Source organism: Nicotiana tomentosiformis, chromosome 7 (genome assembly GCF_000390325.3).
Source record: "Nicotiana tomentosiformis chromosome 7, ASM39032v3, whole genome shotgun sequence".
Classification (NCBI taxonomy): Eukaryota; Viridiplantae; Streptophyta; class Magnoliopsida; order Solanales; family Solanaceae; genus Nicotiana; species Nicotiana tomentosiformis.
In genome coordinates this window covers 115330690-115350706 of record NC_090818.1, presented here as the reverse complement: position 1 = coordinate 115350706, position 20017 = coordinate 115330690, and the positions used below count along the sequence as shown (strand labels likewise).

The 20017-nt window shown below is 35.3% G+C and overlaps 1 protein-coding gene across 1 annotated transcript; it reads right to left on the bottom strand.

Moving 5' to 3' along the window:
• Positions 1 to 11155: 11155 nt before the first annotated feature.
• On the bottom strand, positions 11156 to 19671 carry LOC104097646 (thioredoxin-like protein AAED1, chloroplastic). Its single transcript, XM_009604248.4, has 9 exons — positions 19436 to 19671; positions 17498 to 17639; positions 17350 to 17395; positions 13288 to 13347; positions 12953 to 12989; positions 12499 to 12578; positions 12312 to 12403; positions 11655 to 11715; positions 11156 to 11517 (listed from the first exon to the last, which is right to left on the bottom strand). Exons 1-9 carry the CDS (start codon positions 19626 to 19628, stop codon positions 11449 to 11451), a joined length of 780 nt encoding a protein of 259 aa, XP_009602543.1. The 5' UTR covers positions 19629 to 19671; the 3' UTR covers positions 11156 to 11448.
• Between the last annotated feature and the right edge of the window lie 346 nt (positions 19672 to 20017).

The following is a 20017-nucleotide window of genomic DNA, read 5'->3' as shown; positions in this document are numbered from 1 at the left end:
AAGTTGATGTGTAAACACTTGTAGTTCACCTTGAAAATATAATATATATGAAGGAGGTACCGATTATTACCTTAATAAATAATAACAACACAAAAAATGAGGTTACTTCACTTTGAAGTTTGGAGAACCCTCCAGAACAGCCACAAGATGAAGAACTATGATCTAGCAAGCACCACGAGATTTCTAGCATTGGATTTATGTTCTTATCTTTTGTTTTTACTCTAGAATCAGGGAGTAACTCTTGGAGAGCATATAGGAGGGTTTAGGAACTGTTTTGGTCGAGAAACATGAGTTAAAACGACTTAGAATTGACTTAAATACAAGCTGGAGTTTTACATCAACTTTGTGGGTCCCATGGGAGCTGCTTGTACAGTCTCGCAAAAATATAAATATCTCTCTACTCCAATGTTGTATCGATAAACGGTTAAATGCGTTAGAAACTAGACTCGTATATCTTCAATTTCTTAGGTAGAACATTCCGTAATTCAAAGTACGTTGAGAGAAAAGCTCAGCTACATTTGACCTAATTTTCAGCACATTTATGAATATAACTTGTAATGACCTTTGCCAACTTTTGTTCCACAACTCGCTTGACTTCAAAAAATAACACACGACTATCATACGACTAAAATAACTCATAACATAACCTCCTTATAATTTTAAGCACCCTAGTCTCACCCCAAAAGTATATGTTATAACATTCCCAACTTGTCGACTTTCGCCGAAACTTATTTTCTTCAATTCGTTTAGCTTCTAAGCCTCCAACCCCCTTGGTACTTGGTATTGGTGATCTTAAATATTTGTAACCTCCAAGGTAATATGATTAACTTACTTTATAAACGTTTCAAAGATGATCTCATTTTTTAGCTTACTTCAATTGACTTACGACGTACTCTCACGTACGAAAATATGGGGTATAACAAAAGTGTCAAACTTTTAATTAAATTTGAAATGATGGAAAATATTCCTGCTATTGTCATGGGAATTTTTTGTCTACTTTGTAGCCGCGAAGACCATGTATTGAAGTTGAAGTTGTATATTTCTTCTGTTGTATTATGTTGTTGGCTTGGTCAAATGAAGTTGTGTGGTATTAAATATTAGTTGTTATCCAATTTATCCATCTTAGTTATTGTGAGTGCAGTAGAAAAAATTGCACGTGCACTACAATGTACCTATCTCAGTTGTTTTTTTGTTTGTCAACGAACAAATATGCAGTTTTTGTAGTATTCCTTAATTTGTCTGTCTCTTCATTGAATTGCAAAGGAATTAGTCATGCAACAACCACATAAGACATTCCTCATATATAGATAATTAGAGGACATTCCTCATACATAATTAACAACCATAAAAACTTAAGAATGTTGTTACACTGTTTCACCACAAATTAAGCCCATCAAAAAATATTTTGGGGTGGATCAACACAACACCATTCATAATTGATTCACCACAAAATAACAAAAAAGGTGAAGTTTGAACCAGTCATTACAAAACATTCAAGGATCTAAATGAAGTGGCTTCTACTTAGAGGCAGTTTTGGCCCTCTTAGCCTTTAGCTTGCCAACTCTTGCTTCTTTTCCGGCTATCAATTGGTTTGAAATCACAACTGTTTTGCCTTTCCAAATGACCTTTTTTTGGTGAATATGGCAGATTAGTAGGCAAATTTACACCAGTTCCATCTCCCTTGAAACTAATCTTCCTGCTACCAGTAGTTTTTTTATACAACTTTCTTTGTTGAAGTATAGTCCAAGCTTCAGATATCACCACTGGCCTCAAATCCAGATCTTCATCTTCATCTCCATGTCCAGTAACATTATCATATTCATCTTCATCTACCAGCATGTTCGAAAGTGTAGCAGTTTGTTTACTTGTCTTCTTAGTTGCAATAGGTTTGTGTTGAGCAACTTTTCTTTGCTTGACTGGTGTGTTGAGCAGCTTTGTTTGCTTGACTGGTGTGTTGAGCAGCTTTGTTTGCTTGACCGGGTAGTTGATCAACTTGAGTTGGTGGTTCACAAGCTGGTGGTTCACTGGAAGACACCTTGAATCCAGGAGTAGGCATGAAGGCAAAGTCTGGATTTTGACTGTCTTGAGGTGCTGTCAAGGGCAATCTTCCACAGTTTGAGAACATTCTACTTGGAAGAAATGCTTGTGCTTACCATGAACCTACAAGAGTAGAAACATGTGCTTAGTATGGAACTAAAAACAAATTTTAATAAAGAAATAGTTGAATATAAATTAATAAAAGATTACTGATGGAAAAGTTCTGATATTGTGACCAGGTTCACTACAGTACCCACATGAAATAAGAAGTCTTTTCCTTGAAGCTGACCATAACCCTTCTCTCTTCCTAGCCTCGTCCTTTTCTCTTGTTCTCTTGACCTTTGGTCTACCAACCATTTTATGCACATCTGGTGGCTACATAGCATGTTCTGGCTCAACTTTCCAGAATTTATCACCTCTAACATGTTGTATCTTATGCATATACACCATTATGTAAGCTTATTTGGAATACCACCAATGCAACTCACTCAATGGATCAAGCTTTTTATGGAGTAAAGCTTTGATGGCATTAGGGCATGGCATTCCAGTTAAGTCCCATGCTCTGCATGTATATCTCTTCAATTCATAATTGACTACATGCTTATCTGGACCTTCAATCACTTCATATCCAAAGTCTCCAAAGTCAACTTCATAGTTTGCAGTAATAGCTCTGTAATCACTATATAGTTCTATGGCATATGGGCTGATGTCTCCTATTCAGTTTCTACATTCTTCTTCACGATCTTTTAACAAGTTCATCACCTTCTAGTTAAAATGTTGAGAACACAGTTAACAAATAAAAAAATAGCTAAGAAGTTCAAAAGCAGTTGAGAAGTTCAAGAATAGTTAAGAAGATGAAAAATAGTAAAGAAAACATATTTTTACCTTAACTCTAATCTCTTCCAACATCTTGATTATAGGTTTTTTGTCTTGCTTCTAAAATTCATTTGTTGAAAGATTCTGTAATGTTATTATTCACCATGTTGTTCTTGCAAATGGTGTCAAAGTATGATCTACACCAATTTTGGGGGTGGATATCCTACTAAGGTCTTAACAACTTCTTCAGTCACATCACCCATGGACTTTAAATGATCTTTAAGTTCTTTTTTATATGTGCTCCAAGCACACCACCACAACAACTTCTTTAACTCCAAACCCCTCCACTTCTTGCTCCAGTTAGCTTCTATTTGCCTAACACATCATCTGTGGTTTGCACTGGGAAGCACAATAGAAACATCATCAAGCAGACCCTACAAAAATGAAAACAAACAGTTAAACATATAGTCAAACTAGTACAAAGAAACATGTGGATAAAAAATAGTTAGATATTATCTTTTGCATATCAGACATAAATGTCACTCCTTCACCATCTTGCAAATCCAAGGAACTTCTTAGCAGCTCTAGAAACCACTTCAAAGTCCTACTAGTTTCTTTATCCACCACTGTCCAAGCTAGGGGATAAAAGTGTTTCACTGAATCTTGTGCCATAGTAACAAGTAATATTCCCTTATACTTTCCTTTTATAAAAGTACCATCCAGACCTATTAAAGGCCTCAATCCTCCTTTCCAGCCATTTTTCAAAGCTTGGAAGCAAATGTACATTCTGAGAAATTTCCTTTTTCCTTGTTCCAAAGCATCTTTGGATATGTCTCTCACCACATCAGATCCGTGATTTCTATCCCTCAACTCTTGAGCATAAGCCCCTAATATGTTATAATTATCAATGTAGCTACCCTCCAATTTCTCTAACACAAGTCTCTTAACCCTCTTCATTATAGAGTAGCTAACATTAAGTTTGAATTGATCCTCCGGATCCACTCTCATATCTTTCACCTTGTACTTTGGATTATTTTGAACCTTGTTCTTGAAATAGTATGCTAAAGTGTTGGCAGTAGCTCTTCTATTTTTATAAGCTGGGTCACAGTTATGTTTCAAATTTAAGGTCTTGATTTTAAATCCTTGGTCTTTTTGATCCTTGGATGTATGGCACACAAAAGGACATCCTACATCACATTTATATCTCACCCTAGTAGTGTCACTCTTCTTTACTTTAAGGCCCTTTGTCACGCCCCAAAACCGAGGAGTGCGACCAGCGCTCAACCGAGTGAACCCGACCGAGCAAGCCTGTTAGATTCCTTCTACCCAAACTCATTCATGAATAAAGAGAATATATGTTTTCCTTAATTAAACAATAAAGTGGTCATGTCTGCAATTACCAATTTCTTACCATAAGTTTCACCTTTTTTTAAAGTCTCATATGGACAAGTAATACAACCACAACATAGCATAGTTTATCTTTTCCAGCACCATTACACAACCCACACTATGTCTACGGAGCCTCTATAGATAAAGAAGAGTACAATGATAATGCCGGCAACAAGGCCCTGGTTATATCTCAAACAGAATACACAAAGTACAAAAGATTCATGACCCCGGAATGAAGTGGGGCTCACCAAGTCAGCTAGAAAGAAGGTGCACTGCTATCACTGACCAATATCTCCTGCCGTGGAACCACCTTCATCCATTGAAAGATGCAGCTCCCCTGACAAAAGGGACGTTAGTATTGTCGAATAGCACTAGTATGTATAACTAAACACCCTCTCAATAGAATGACAAATAATACAAATAAGATTATCATAATATCAATGAAAGCCTTAATTAACATTAAATCTCAATTTAGGATCAAGACAGTGTTCAAATTAATTTTCATATCTCACATTGGGAGATGTTTAGTATCGATATACCATTGTCCACAATACAAGTACCATTATTCGCCATACCAATACCACTATTCACAATACCATTATTCACAAAACCAGTACCACCGCACTTTTAGCACGGAGTCCGATCACGACCCGATCGGCTAGGCTATCTCAGTAGAGACATCAACCACAATTTCTCTCAATATCAATACCACCGTCTTTAACACAGAGTTCGATCATGACCCGATCGGCTAGGCTATCCATTAGGGACTTCGACCACAATCACAATTTCAATTATAATTTCCAGCACAATTACCATCATGTGTGCGGCATGGTGTCCGATCACGACCGATCGGCTAGGCTGTCTTATTTGAGACATCAGTATTTTTATATCAATCATCGCATTTCATAATACTTTCACATCTTTTCATTTCATTAGCACTAGTGGCCATAATTATAAGATCATTCTTGGCACGCTGGCCATATTCAGTATTTCATGCTCACATTATCAATTTCAAATATCATCCTCATCATCAACAACAAACACAATTCAAATCAAATTGTGTAGTATACATGTGAGCAATTTAGAGTCTAATGCAATAGAGATATTTCACAAAATTTAGCATAATGGCCTTCACTTGAACTTGACTTAAAGTCGAAACATTATTAATGCACAACCCATATTTTAACACGTTCTCAATTGGTAACATAACATGAATAGAGCATTGGGGATGCTTGTTGAACATATATCTTTCAACCCAATCTTACTCGGAATAGCCAATTTCATAATGAATCACTCGGGACTTATGTAATTTACATATATATTGTGGGATTCAATTCTAAGAGAAGAGTTTAGCCAACATACCTTGATGGAGCTCTTTAGTGATATTAAAACCACCAACTACTCTTACAACTTCAATCTACATCAACATAATTCAATGGGACCAATATTAGTAACAAATTCCATAATTTAGGTCATTTAGACATTTTATCAAACACCTAGTAGGCATGAATCTCTACATCTCTTAACCATAGAATTAGTTCATCCAACTACTACCATTTACCAATAATTTATCCCACCATCATTCTTAAACAATTCTTAACTTCCAACATCACATACATGACCATCCATCCACACCCAACCAACAAAATTCCATCAAATAATCACCTGTCCATCTCTACAATGGTTATGTATTTAAATTGAAAACTTATGGCTTCCAATCACCATACCCTAAGTTATAACACATATTCCATACATAAATAATCCCCATATATTAGTTAGAGATGGCAGACATACCTCTTGTAGTGAGACTCATGAAAATCCCAACTTGTAATGTTCTTGACAATTTGGGGATTTAAATGGAAATCTATGGATCTTTAAGATTAATCCTTGTTAATACAAGTGTTTAGGAGTAGTAATCAACTCAAAATTACTCCCAAAACATTACCTTGGTTCATGGGAGAGAGGTGTTGGGCGGATTCCCCTTGATATACAAGCCCTAACTCAAAGAAATGACTTATTTCTCTTTCTACCCGGTCTTGGGGTATTTAATGGGTTTCTACGTGCGCGGCCGCGGATTTGGCCGCGCATCTGGTCGCGCATATGACACAAGTCTAGTAAAATGGCCATAACTTTCTGTATACATATCCAAATGACGAACGGTTTGATGCGTTGGAAACTCAATTCAAAGGGCTTTAATTTGATAGGTTATACACCATATAAGTATTCATATCTTGAGAGTTATACTTGTTTGAAGTTAGATCTTGTGCAAACTCACTTGAAATTTTATCCCATCATATAATTTTCAACTTGGATCCCATAAGCATAAATAAGCCAGAGATCATTCCCCTAAACCCTATGTTTCGGACAACACAAAACAAATTGGGACCACATGCAATGAGAAATTGACTAAACAAAGGCATCGAAGCATGGAAGAAACAAGTGAATATTCTTAATTAAAAATATTCTTCAAAAGCAACAAGAGTTGACAGATTCAAGAAAATCCTAAACATATATTATTCACAAAAAGCATTAGAATCTTACTCGAATGAGAGACAATATTGTATTTTAACTTCAGTCCTTCAGCTTTAACGAATATTTTAGTACACAATCTCTAGAAAGTGGCAGACATTTTTGGGATTTTGAAATCACCTAAAGGGGAGAAAAGACGATGGCTGAGAAATAAGGGTTAGAGTTAGGTAAAATTCGTGTTTTATTAGTTTGTGGGTCAGAGCGAATCGACTTTTTGGGGTGGGTATGGTTAACTTGGTTTGGATGTGTAATGTGGTCCCTTGTTTCAAAATAGACCAACGAAAGTTTGCCACGTAATTAGTCATTAACTTTTTTTAAAAATGATCAGCCGTTAGTCAGAGTGGTATGTAAGGGATACCAATAACGCAATAGGTGGAAGAAGGATATTTTTAACCCTGAAACTATAGTTCACGGTCAGTTCTGGCCCTTTTTCGTCTTTTTAATTCAAGTTGACCATTAATCATAAGGGTAGAAATGTGCCGAAAAGATAATGTTGGGGCCACTTTTAGACCGATAGATGGACAAAGAGTATATTTAGTCATTGACCAATAGTTCAAAGGAAGTCGTGATGACTCGATAGGTCATTTGTAGTATTACCATTCATTTTTGCATTTTAAGACCTTGAATAACTCCGTTTAGCATTCATCAATTTGCGTGCGCAGTGTGTGTCCTTTTTTCGGAAGATTTTTATGAGAAAATTGATAAAAATATGAAATCGTACCTTAAAACTCATTTGAGTTGACTACAATTAATATTTTGTGTAAACGGACCCAGATCAGTATTTTAATAGTCCTGATGGGTCCGTATCATGATTTGGAACTCGGACATATGCCCGAAATCAAATTCGGAAGTCCCTAACTTGATTTATCATAATTTGTTGAAAACTAAAAGTTTAAAAGTTTAAGGAATTCACAAGTTTAACCGTATTTTGACTTTGTTTCTGCCGGGTTCAAACTTCGATTCCGGAACTTAGTGTAGGTTCATTTCAGTATTTATGACTTGTCTGCAAAATTTGGTGCAAAACGGAGTTGATTTGACGTGATTCGGACGCCCGGTTGAGAAATTGCATGTTCTTATGTTTCATTGAAAATTTCATTCGTTTTGGTGTCCGATTCGTAGTTCTAGGCGTTATTTTGGTGTTTTGATCGCACAAGCGAGTTCATATGATGTAGTTTACACTTGTGTGTATGTTTGGTTAGGAGCCCGAGGGGCTTGGGTGAGTTTCGGATAGTCTACTGACCATTTTGAACTTAGAATTTCTAGTTTTCTTGAGTGTGCTGTCACCTGATGCTTTATGCTTCGCAATCGCGAAGGGGAAACTAGGGTTGGGTGGTTTTCTTCATTGCGAACGCGATAGTTGGGTCGCGAACGCAAAGCAATGGGGGATTTACCCTTCGCGAACGCGACCAGCTTCTCGCGAACGCGGAAGGCTATGGACCTGGGAGGGGGTACTAGGCTTATGTTCTACGCGAACACAACCATTAGGTTGCGAGCGCAATGGCCAGGGGGAGAGCCATCGCTAATGCAGATGACATCTCGTGAACGCGAAGGCCAATTGGGCCGCTGTGCATCGCGAACGCAAAGAAGGCATGACGCACAGACCTTAAATGATTTCAAACACGGGATTTCATCCATTTTTCACCATCCTTTCATTACAGCTCGACCTAAAGGAGATTTGGAGGAGAAACTTCATCACCCTTTCATAGGTTAGTATACTTTAACTTGTTTTCTTCCATTTTCATCATCACCCACTAATTTCTAACCTTAATCTATGTTCTTATATGGTAGAAAATTAGGAATTTGGGAAGAATTGGAGTGTTTTGTAAAATATGATTTAGACCTCAAATTGAGGTAAAATTTTGAAACTATTTATATAATCGGGCTCGGGGGTGAATGGGTAATCGGGTTTTGGTCCGAATCTCGTGTTTTGACCAAGTGGGCCAGGGGTTGACTTTTTGGGAAAAGTATAAAGATCTTAACTTTATGTATTGTAATTGATTTCCCTAACATTATTTGATGTTATTGAGTCAATTTTGGTTAGATTCGATTGGTTTGGAGGCGGATTTTAGATGAAAGGCCCCGATTGAGCTTTGATTTGCTTGCAGAGCGAGGTAAGTGTTGGGTCTAACCTTGATTTGAGAGAATAGGAACCGTTGAGCTATGTGAATTTCATGTGAAGTGGCGTATATGCAAGGTAACAAGTGTATATACGCCGTCAATTACTTGTATCCATGCCTACCCGTATTTCATTAATTATTTTATTCCATGTCTTAATTGTTACATGCTTTAATTGCTTCCTATGCCTTAACTTGCTACTTGTAATTTATTATTCTCGCATTAAAAATGTTAATTTCTTCCATGCTTTCATGATTAATTGCTACTTGCCTTGATTGTCTTACTTGTACACTTTAATTGTCATATATTTGGCTTGTCTTGTTGCTCAATATTAATTGTAGCATTTCTTGACTTGATACGAGATTCTTTTATAGTTTTGCTTTCATATTCGTTAATCGTAGAGATTCTTGTGATTCAAGTTGTTAAATTAATTGCACTTATTAATTTTATTTATGGATCGGGTTGCACGCCGTAACAGGTGAAATAAGGGAGGATTGATATTGATATGGTGGGATCGGGTTGTACACTACAACATGTGAAATAAGGGAGGATTGATAAGGTGAATAAGGGATGATTATGATATTGATTCTGATTATATGGTGGGATCGGGTTGCGCGACGCAACGGATTTTACTTGTTATTATTGTTATTGACATGGTGAAATAAGGGAGAACCGTATTTGTACGGTGGGATCGGGTTGTGCGCCACAACGGTTTATGTGTTTTGTATTCCTTGTTGTATTGTGTTGGCTTCGGTGTTTTCTTACGAGATTCTGAGGATTAACATTTCTGGTTTTACTGATTTTCGAGGATTGAGTTTATTTTCATAAGTTAACTGCCTTATTTTCCGTATTCCTTTCGTGTCATTATTACTATACTGCGTACATGTTATTGTAAGTGACTCGCCTTAGCCTCGTCACTACTTCGTCGAGGTTAGGCTCGACACTTACAAAGTACATAAGGAGGTTGTACTCATACTACACTTTGCACTTCTTGTGCAAACTTTGGAGTCGGTCCCAGCGACGGTCAGTAGATTGCTCGGATCGGACATCTAATGGAGACTTAAGGTACAGCTGCTCGGCGTTCGCAGCCCTGAAATCCCCTTCTACTTTATCCTAGTTGTTTATTTCTTTTCAGACAATTTTACTTTCATTCAGATCATTATCTGTATTATTTTAGTCGCTCGTGCACTTATGACACCAGATTTGGAGTTGTATCTAGATATTGCGGTTGTTATGACTTTTCGCACTTTATTTTAGTTCTATTTCAGTTATTTCGTTTAATTGGTATCAATTAATTTGTTTTGTTAAAAATGGCTAAAAATTATTCTAACGCTGGTTTGCCTAGCAAGTGAAATGTTAGGCGTCATCACGGTCCCAAGGGTGGGGATTCCAGGTCGTGACAACAGTTTTGACCATTTTCTATTTTATCAAAGACAGTGATAAGTGTGTGATAGGAATATTTTGACTTGAGTTCCAAGTGTCCAATAGAACGTTGGCTTAGTGTTGGTGTGTAAAATGAGTCTAGCCCACTAAGCTCTCGCTATGTGCAAGTTTTAAAAAAAAAACGAACCGGATAGGAGTCAAGGCTCCCTTCACTTTACCCTTCTGTTGCGCCAAGGCTCTCTTCACTTTAGTTTAGGTGTCCATGTGAGAAACATGGCAGGTGCAAACTTAGAGAGCTGTGGTTGTATATTGTCATTTAAAATACTTCTGATCCAATCATTTCAAAAGGTTTTACTCATCAGCAATTGACAATAACTAGAGTTTGAGTTGGAATTTAGTTGTTTAAATTCGTTAAAATATAGGAGTAATAGGTTTTCAATTTCAATTTTTTGAACGCTTTGTGAACTTACAATGCAGTTGCTCGAACAGCTTTTTTGCGAGAGCTTAACAAAGCTAAAAATCATACTATATTTGATTCACACTCAAGTTTCTCAACGTTTTGGGACTTTAATGAAGTTACTCGAACAAGTTATGTACACTAGAATTTAACAAAGTTAAAAATCAGATCATACTTGATCCGTTTGCGAATCTACCAATACAACTGACAAGCAATGCCAAAAAATGTATATATCCATATCTGTGTTCCACTATTACTTGAGCCGAGGATCGAAAACAACATCTCTACCTTCTCAAGATAGAGGTAAAGTTTGAAGTGTGTGAGTTCTAAATTTTAAAATAAAACTGCTTTCAGTGGGAATTGAACCCCCATCTTTCCCAGCGAACCCACAACCCTTACCATTGAACAAAGACCATTTTTGTTATTGGGTTCGGCAATATATATTTATATAGATTTAGTAAATATTTCAATACAAATACAGGGTTCCGGAAAAAGTCACTGGGTTCGTCCGAACCCGCACCCACTACTGTAGCTCCGCCCCCATATGACAATGATTATACAAAATCTTACAACCCTCTACATGATAAAACCTTTCAAACTCTTTAAGAACCACCTTACTTGAATTTTTCTTTTAATTATGATGATGCACATATACAATGATACATTTAGATAATGTATGTCTGTATATACACATACGCATTGGCAGGTGCGGATTGACTTGATTAATTAGCTTGTACACAGCAAGCACTCAAGATATCGTTTATATCTGGATCATCCCCTGCTTCTTTATCCTGTGAGAATCAAGCAGATAATTGAAACAAAGAATTAGCGAAGTTTATTTAACCGTAGCCTTGAAAATAATTCTAAGCTACAGTGATGCATATAACTTCTGTAACAAGATCGAGATGATGAAGGAACAGCGATTAACCTTGTGTATGTATGTGATTTTATTTTTAGCAGGACCTGCAACAATAATTCCTCCTTGTCGCCTGACAATACACCAAGCAAATTAAGTCACATCATTCCGGTAAATGGTCTCTAATAATATGATAAAAGGACCTGTTGCAGGCGCTAAAACATGTATTTATAATGCTTTGCAGCATGGCTTAATATGCAGTTACCAGGAAGTTATCACCATTCCATTAGCGCAAAATTCTAAAGATACTAAGAACCAAGAATGTCACTTACCAACTATAAGCTAAAATGATAGAGAGACTATGGCTTATGGTTTACCGTTAGATAAATAGAATAATAAATAAAAAATCATGTTACCTTAAAACCCCTCAGGCGAATTTTACAAAAAAAAAAAAAGGAATTGCTTGAATCGGATAATTACACCAAGTTTGATTCCGTGTTTAGGGGTTGACCATTATAACCGTGGAACTTCTGGACACAGTAAATGTAGTTGAATGGGTGAAGCTTCCTTAGGAAATCCGGAGCATCAATTTTCACTTCTTTTGTCTTAAGAAAGAGGAGTCTCCAACTCAATGATGAGTAGACTACGAAAATACAATTAAAATATATTTTACATGTCCTAAAAGCTAACAGATCAGAAGATAAACAGCATCTGCGGAAATTGACATACCAGCCACCTCGTGTCCTGGTGTCCTTCTCAAAAGAAAGCTTCCAATCCTGTCTATAGCCTTCCATATATAATTGTATTATTTTCAGACCTGCCTATACTTGAAGTAAATAAGAACAGATGAGAAAGAACACTACTAGAATACATTAGAAGCTGGAAGTTTTATTTTATGAGCATCTAATTTGCATACCCCGGGTGTGAATGTGGTTGTAACGCCTGACACAAATCTCAGAGCATCATAAGACCTATAGCTTGGATCTGCATAAACTTCTGTAAATAAGAATGAACCTCTGTCAAGGTGTCACCTCTTGAAAAACCGCAGATGCAGAAAATGTTGAAGCAACAACTAGAATATACTTTATCTATTTTGTTTAGCAGACAGAGCATAACATCACTGATTGGAAATGACAATTACACACATTAGATAAAATATGTATCTTATATCCTCACACCGTGTCCTTCTAGCTAGGCTGACGATCTTCTTATAGGGGAAACTGTAACTTAAAGTGCATTGGCAATCGAGCGAGGTCACTGACCCTATGGAGCACATATATCATTGGACATTGCTGGAACCTAGTTCATGGGATGTAAGGACTTCTAGTAACAGCCACTGGTGGACACAAGGTCTTTTATCCAAGACTTACCTCCTTTAAACTTTGTTTGCTCGGAGAATACTTTTGCCTGGAGAAAACAAAAGAAAAGAAGTCACAACTCAATCCAGCTTCTGCACGAGGTTTAAGGAGCTCTTGCAAATCATAAAAGAGCAAGAAACAGATAAGAAGCAAAAAAAGAACAGAATAAGTTGAACTGGGCTGGAAAAAAAAGGTGCTTATAATAAAGAAAATTTTTATTCTTCATACACAAAATGATTATTAAAGATTAAGTTTGAGAAATGTTTTGATAATTTTCAAAGGGAAACGAATGAGAAAGTTAAATCATGGATGAGCAACGTAATGCACGAAGCTTCGCTGATATATACCTGATCAACACTACCAGGTCCAATTAAAACAAGTGCAACTCCAGCTGCATCCATTTTATCCTGTGAATATTGTAGAGTATTAAGTACGGATATGAATTTTAGTGATGGTAAAACTAAAAGTCTAACTTCAGCAACATATGATGGAAATTCCGGATAAGAAAACTATCAATCTTTATGGTCAGAGTAACTACTTGAGCGTATTGAAGATTAAAAAGGGCAGCCGGGTGCACGAAGCATCTCGCGTTCACAGAGGGTCCGGGGGAAGGGCCACACTATAATGGGGTGTGATGTAGACAACCTACCCTAATGCAAGTATTAGAGACTGATTCCTAGCTCGAACCCCTGACGTATAGGTCACACAGAGACAACTTTATCATTGCTCCAAGGCTCCCTCAACGTATTGTGTTGGAAAATTAATGATATCTCAAAAGGTAATGTCCATCTTGGTTTGGAAAATCTTTTCTTTTTGATAGGAGTAGGTGCTTGCTAGGGCAGGGCACTTAAATATTATTTACATCTACTTATTATTTATTAATAGAGTCAAACTAGCCGTTAACTAGCTGTTAGCTAGTCGTTGGAGCAACACCTATATAAACATGGTCTTTGAAGAGCTAAAGATACACTTTCTAATATAACTTTCTGAATCATGTTTTCCTTTCCTCCAATATGTTGGGTTTCTTTCTTGGTTTTTCTGCTAGTTCTGTTTCCAGTTTAATAATCGGAAGAGCTTGTTGAATCCTGAGGGATACACGTAATTTTATTCATCACGGTGTGGGCGAAATATCCTTAAGGACAATGTCCTTGACACGCCTCAAGCTAATTCTTATTCTCCATAACCAATTTTTCCAACAATCTTAAGGATGTTTCCACATTCTTTTATTATGGAGAATCAAATTTGACGATGTACAAATTGTTGTTCTAATTCTGAAAATGGGACATGCACTTCACGTTTGCACAATGGTATCATGGAGAATATCACTCTGTATTCAAATTATTTTTGTGGGCTGCAATATGTTAATCAAGTTGTTGTTTCAATTTTGTGCATTATCGCATTATGGAGGATAAATTGCACCACAAAATTAAGGTACGCCTTTTCTAGTATTTGAATGTGCTTAAGCCTACGTAAGTGTAGATTTGTATAGTTATATAATTTAATCAAGGGTACAAAATTATATTTATTTAAGAAACCACTTTATTCTAAAAGCTCTCAAAAAACACTCTTTCATGCTTTCTATTAACATTCATACCTCATTGTAATTTCTTCGAGAACTAATGTGCTCAACTTCAACACAAATTATGTGAATTTGACCGTAGGACTATCTTGCGGTTAATTATTTTATTCTATTTAGATTGATTCTTATTGTTAATTAAGAAAATTATATTGAAAAGTGGTAACCATCTAATAGAAAAAGTGGGTTAATGAATGAATCTCTTCAATAACAAAAATTGATGAAATTTGTGGTGTCAAGTTTGACAAATTTTCAATTGAAGTATTTTCATTTTCTTTGAAATCACATGAACAATATATAGCCAAACCTTTATCAAGACATATTTGCTTTGGAAAAAAATTTCTAGATAAATTTCTATCTTTTGGACGGGTTAATTCTATTCGTGTAATTGGAGATTTGAGTGAAGAAGAATTGGAAAAGCACATAAGATTAAATGGTTTGATTTTTTAATTAATTAATAAATTGCATGCTTACTGGTCCATATGACAATCTTCGGGGTGAAACTATATTATTAGCTTGTTATTTATAAAATGGAACTCCTTATGAGTTGTGAAAAGATTATCTCATTAACCTGAAATTTTCGAAAGTGTGGGGGTCGAAAATGTATTGCCACGGTTATGTAGCCCGATCATAAGGGGAATAATTAGGGAAAAATATTTATTAAAATTATTGTAATGAAGCCTTACAAAATTGAGATTTGTTGCGGCGAAAATTTGTATTGAAAGGTAAAAAATAAGTTGATTTTTTGGCTGTGAAAAATTATCTTGTTTTGGGTCTCTTAGTAATTTGGGTGAAGAAATCATTGAATTATGACCTCTTTCCTACTAATTTGAAATATTTTTGTAGAAGTTAAAGTTGCTTTTATGTTTAGAAAATTTTACCTTGGTATTTGAATTTGGAAGATACCAAAAGAAAATAAATTTTTATATGTGTTGAAAGATGTTTCAAAAGGCACTTATACAAAAGTCAGGTTTTATTTCATTTGAGATGATTTTATGCCTTACTTGAGAAATACTATGAGTTAGTATTTTGTATGTGCATTTTTCACTTTATTAGAATGATACAGTGATAATATTGAATCCCTGATTCAGATGTGAAAAACTCACTAGTGATTGTGTGATCACCTTTTGATGAGGTGTTATGATATTGGAATTGTCTGGCAATGAGGTTGATTAAGCAACCTCTTGGTGAATATTCCACTAGGAATTACGCCGACAACATTTGTGTCGATGAATTGTGATTGCCAAGGCGCAATAGCTATTGTAAGAAAATAAATCTTTCAATGGGAAAGTAGACACATTCTCTTGAGACATAATGTGATAAAGCAATTGCTTAGAGATGAGAATTTTTTATACATATTATGTGTAGTCAAAAAGAGGATTTGGCCGATCCTTTAACTTATAAGTAAAACATAGAGGGGTTGAGACTTTTGCCAATTTGAGATATATCAACAATGATGGTAACCCAACCTATGTGATTAGAGATCCCATGAAGTAGGTTCATATGGGTAATAACAAGTCATTAGTTGATCAAACATGCACTATTAAATTATGTCTCTTCCAATGGCTGTGTGTGTATAGTGCAAGACAGCAAGGAATGTGAGGTTGAGTTATTAAACTCTTAATCTAATAATCCATAGTCTATTGTAGGTGGTGTATTGTGTTGCAGAATACACTTGATGGATGGACCTATATGAGTGTGGAGTGGGGCCGCTCCTATGAAATTACTGGCAAAATTTCTATAGCACTCATGAAAACCAGGCGTACGCATGGCCTATTAGCGCAAAATCGCGATAACAACAGAAATTGTAGGGATGTAATATGATGAATAAGATCCCTAGCTTACAACAAGAATTTTTGGTTCATAGAAGTTATCAACTTCACCAATTATTCTATAAGTTAAATCTTATTTTATATAGCTATATCTGGTTCGTAGTCTTTAAGACACCAGATGAATTTCATTATACCCGAAACCCAACAAATTATCTCTTTTTCTTTCTTTATTTACTATTTATTTTTTATATACCTTTTGAGATATGTGGGGGATTGTTGGAAAATTAGTGATATCTCAAAAGGTAATGTCCATCTTGGTTTGGAAAAACTTTTCTCTTTGAAACATTATTTACATCTACTTATTATTTAGTAAGTTATTTTACAATTAATAGAGTCAAACTAGCGTTATCTAGCCGTTTGAGCAACAACTATATAAACATGGTCTTTGAAGAGCTAAAGATACACTTTCTAATATAACTTTCTGAATCATGTTTTCCTCCTGTATGATGAGTTTCTTTCTTGGTTTTTCTGCTAGTTATGTTCCCAGTTTAAGAACTGGAAGAGCTTGTTGAATTCTGGTGGATACGCCTAATTTTATTCATCACGGTGTATGCGAAATATCCTTAAGGATAATGTCAACATGCCTCAAGCTAATTCTTATTCTCCATAACCAATTTTTCCAACATATTCAAGATAACAAAATCCAAATAAGAAGCACATAATAATTAGATAATCTGTCAACAACATAGTTTTCATACTATGGCCCACGTAGATTGTGATAAGCGCTGCAACTTATGCAATTCGCATCACTTAACTCACTGGTACCAAACAAGGATGCTAAGACTAGTCATTTGTCTCAAGGACTTCAACAAACAATATTCAATAATGATTTAGAAAAAGGATTATTTTGCAATGTTCTGCAAATATGATCCTGTTCAATGATTAAGTATAAACAACAACTTACTATTAAAGAAGGGCAGTTGGAAAAAGTGAAAGATTTTGCCAGATGAACACTTACAAGAGAGAATGATAACTTTTATGCAGCCAAACAAAAGTATTACCTTCTCAGCTGCAAGATAATCAGCTCTTTTGCGACAAAGGACACATCTGCAATCGGGAACTAGAATAATTAGAAAATAGTTTCATCCACTACATGCTTTTTGATTATCAGTTTTTGGAGGAATGGTGCATAATGCCACAGAAAATTACCCAAAATGACGAGCAAACGCAACAACTGCTTTCCTATCTTTCCACAGATCCGAAATAGGTACACCTTGTCCATTCAGATCAAATACTTGAACATCATCCAACACATTGGTGGTGTCCTCACTCACCACTGTAGACTCTATTCCTATTTCAAAAACCAGCAGTTCCAGCCTTATCAATAATATATAAACATCTTAAGTATCTTTAGTCCAACAAAAACAACAACAACATACACATGTGATCCCACAAGTGGGGTCTGGGAAGGGAGGGGTGTACTTAGACATTACCCCTACCTTGTGTGAGGTTGAGAGACTGTTCCCGATAGGTCTTTGGCTCAAGAAAAGCGTATTTAAAACAGGTTTGAAAAAAGTATCTTTAGTCCACAGAATCATTTAAAAACCAGCACTATCAGTAATAACTTACATACCAATGTTTATAGCTTTAAATCACTTTTTTAAAAAAATATATTCTCCAGATTGGAGATATAACCTAGGCATCCTTTTCTATATCTTTTCAGCTCAAGTCAAATATTTCTTGAAATTCAGATCCTCAAACAGCAGCTAGAATCATCATTCACTCATCAATCACTAACTTACCAATTCTGCCTAAGCTAAACCATCATATCACATAATACCAAATGATTTAGACAAAATCCCACAAGCTTATCTGTTAGACTTGGAGACAGCTAACCTGTTGACTCCCAATAGTTTACTAGATCAGCTTAAGCTAAGCTGCGGACCTAAAATAAATTACTCAAAGTTTTCCAATTTTCTGCAACATTAAGTAGTAATATATTCTGATGTATTTGTTATATTAAACAGAATCAATCTTGCACATGATAAATGGGTTGAATAACTCCTACTTTCTAGGGCTTTGCATAATTTGGTAAATACCGAATTACCGTACCGAAACAAAAAAATTTGGTATTCGATATTTTGGTATTTGGTTTAAGTTTAAAAAAAATAATTGGTATTAGGTATGATATTTGGTATTTAAAAAAATAATACCGATACTGTACCGAAATATATAATAAGTAACACAATACACATATTATTGATTATAACATACTAAGTCACATAATATTTTTCTTTGGTATGCATGTTGAGGTTGAAAGTAAAGCCAATGTACTTCTTTAGGAAAATGGAGGATGCCAAGCATCTTAACGTAATACTTTTACGGTTTTAGGGTGTTCTTCTCGTGTATTGAATTGCATTCTGTTGGACTAGTCCTTGTTGTATTCTCTAACTTTAGCAATTAGCTCTAAGCAAGTAACAAGACATTTTCAATGATTAAATTTATTCCTTTATGTACATTTTTCTCTCTATGGGTTGATACTTGTTGGTTTTGGACAAAATTTTTGTCAATAGTCATGTGAGCTTAGAACGTCAATATTTTTATATTTGTGAGTACTTTAATTAAGAATATTACAGCATATGACTTTATGCACTAGTTAATATTGAAACCGAACAAACCGAAGTTATAAACCGAAACCAAAAGGGGAAAACCGAACTATACCAAATATAATTAGGTGCGGTATTGGTATAGCATTTTAAGAAACCGAATACCGAAACGAAATATCTAAATACCGTACCGTACCGACCGACGAACACCCGAATTACTTTCTCCGTTCAATTTATTTGAACTTATTTCCTTTTTAGAACAATATTTCTTTAAAGAGAGCTATTTCCTTTTTAGTGCAGTATTTCTTAAAAGAGAGCCACCGCTTTCTAAATTTGAAAATAATTTGATTTAAACTTCCTATTTTACATTAATGATAAGCTTTTATAGTATGTTAAGAGCACAAGTTTCAAAAATCTTATAACTACACATAAGTTTCAAAAATCTTTCTCATAGGTTCACATGAATGATCAATAAATAAAAGTGTACTCTCTAATTCACGTAATAACATAATTGTAAGACGAAATTGACAAGCTTATTAACCTGTGGAGTTGGAGATAGCAGATGACCTGTAGGAGGCAGAAATGGCTGAAAAAGTGGGTGTTAAGTAGAGAGGAGAGCTGAGATTGCAGTTAAAACTTAAATTAACATTGTGAATTGGGAGGCGATGAAAACTTCTTTTAATTCCAATGGTGAGGCCACAGTTGTGTGCAGGGGCTGATACAGAAATCGCCATGGCGTTGGCGAAGCAGAGATTTTTCAATGGAAATAATATAATAATGCGAAATAAAAGAGTTGCCTCTGGAAGAAAAGCTTACACGTGGTCAAATTCATCTCTCCAAAAAATGAGAGCCTTCAAAGTAGAATTGTTTTTACTTACTAGTATTTATTAAGTTTTAATTTCTATATTAAAAACTTATACAATTAAGTTAAAAGGTAATGCCAAGTAATTTTTGATAATAAATACGTATTGATTAGCAATTTAAAGTAAATATTGAAGTAAGTAATTTGCGGTATATGTAACTTGTGGAGTAAATATTGTAATAGTATTTATTCTCTCAGTCAATCATCATAAACTTATAATGTGTAATAAAAGGTATAAATATTATCAATTTTTTTTATTTA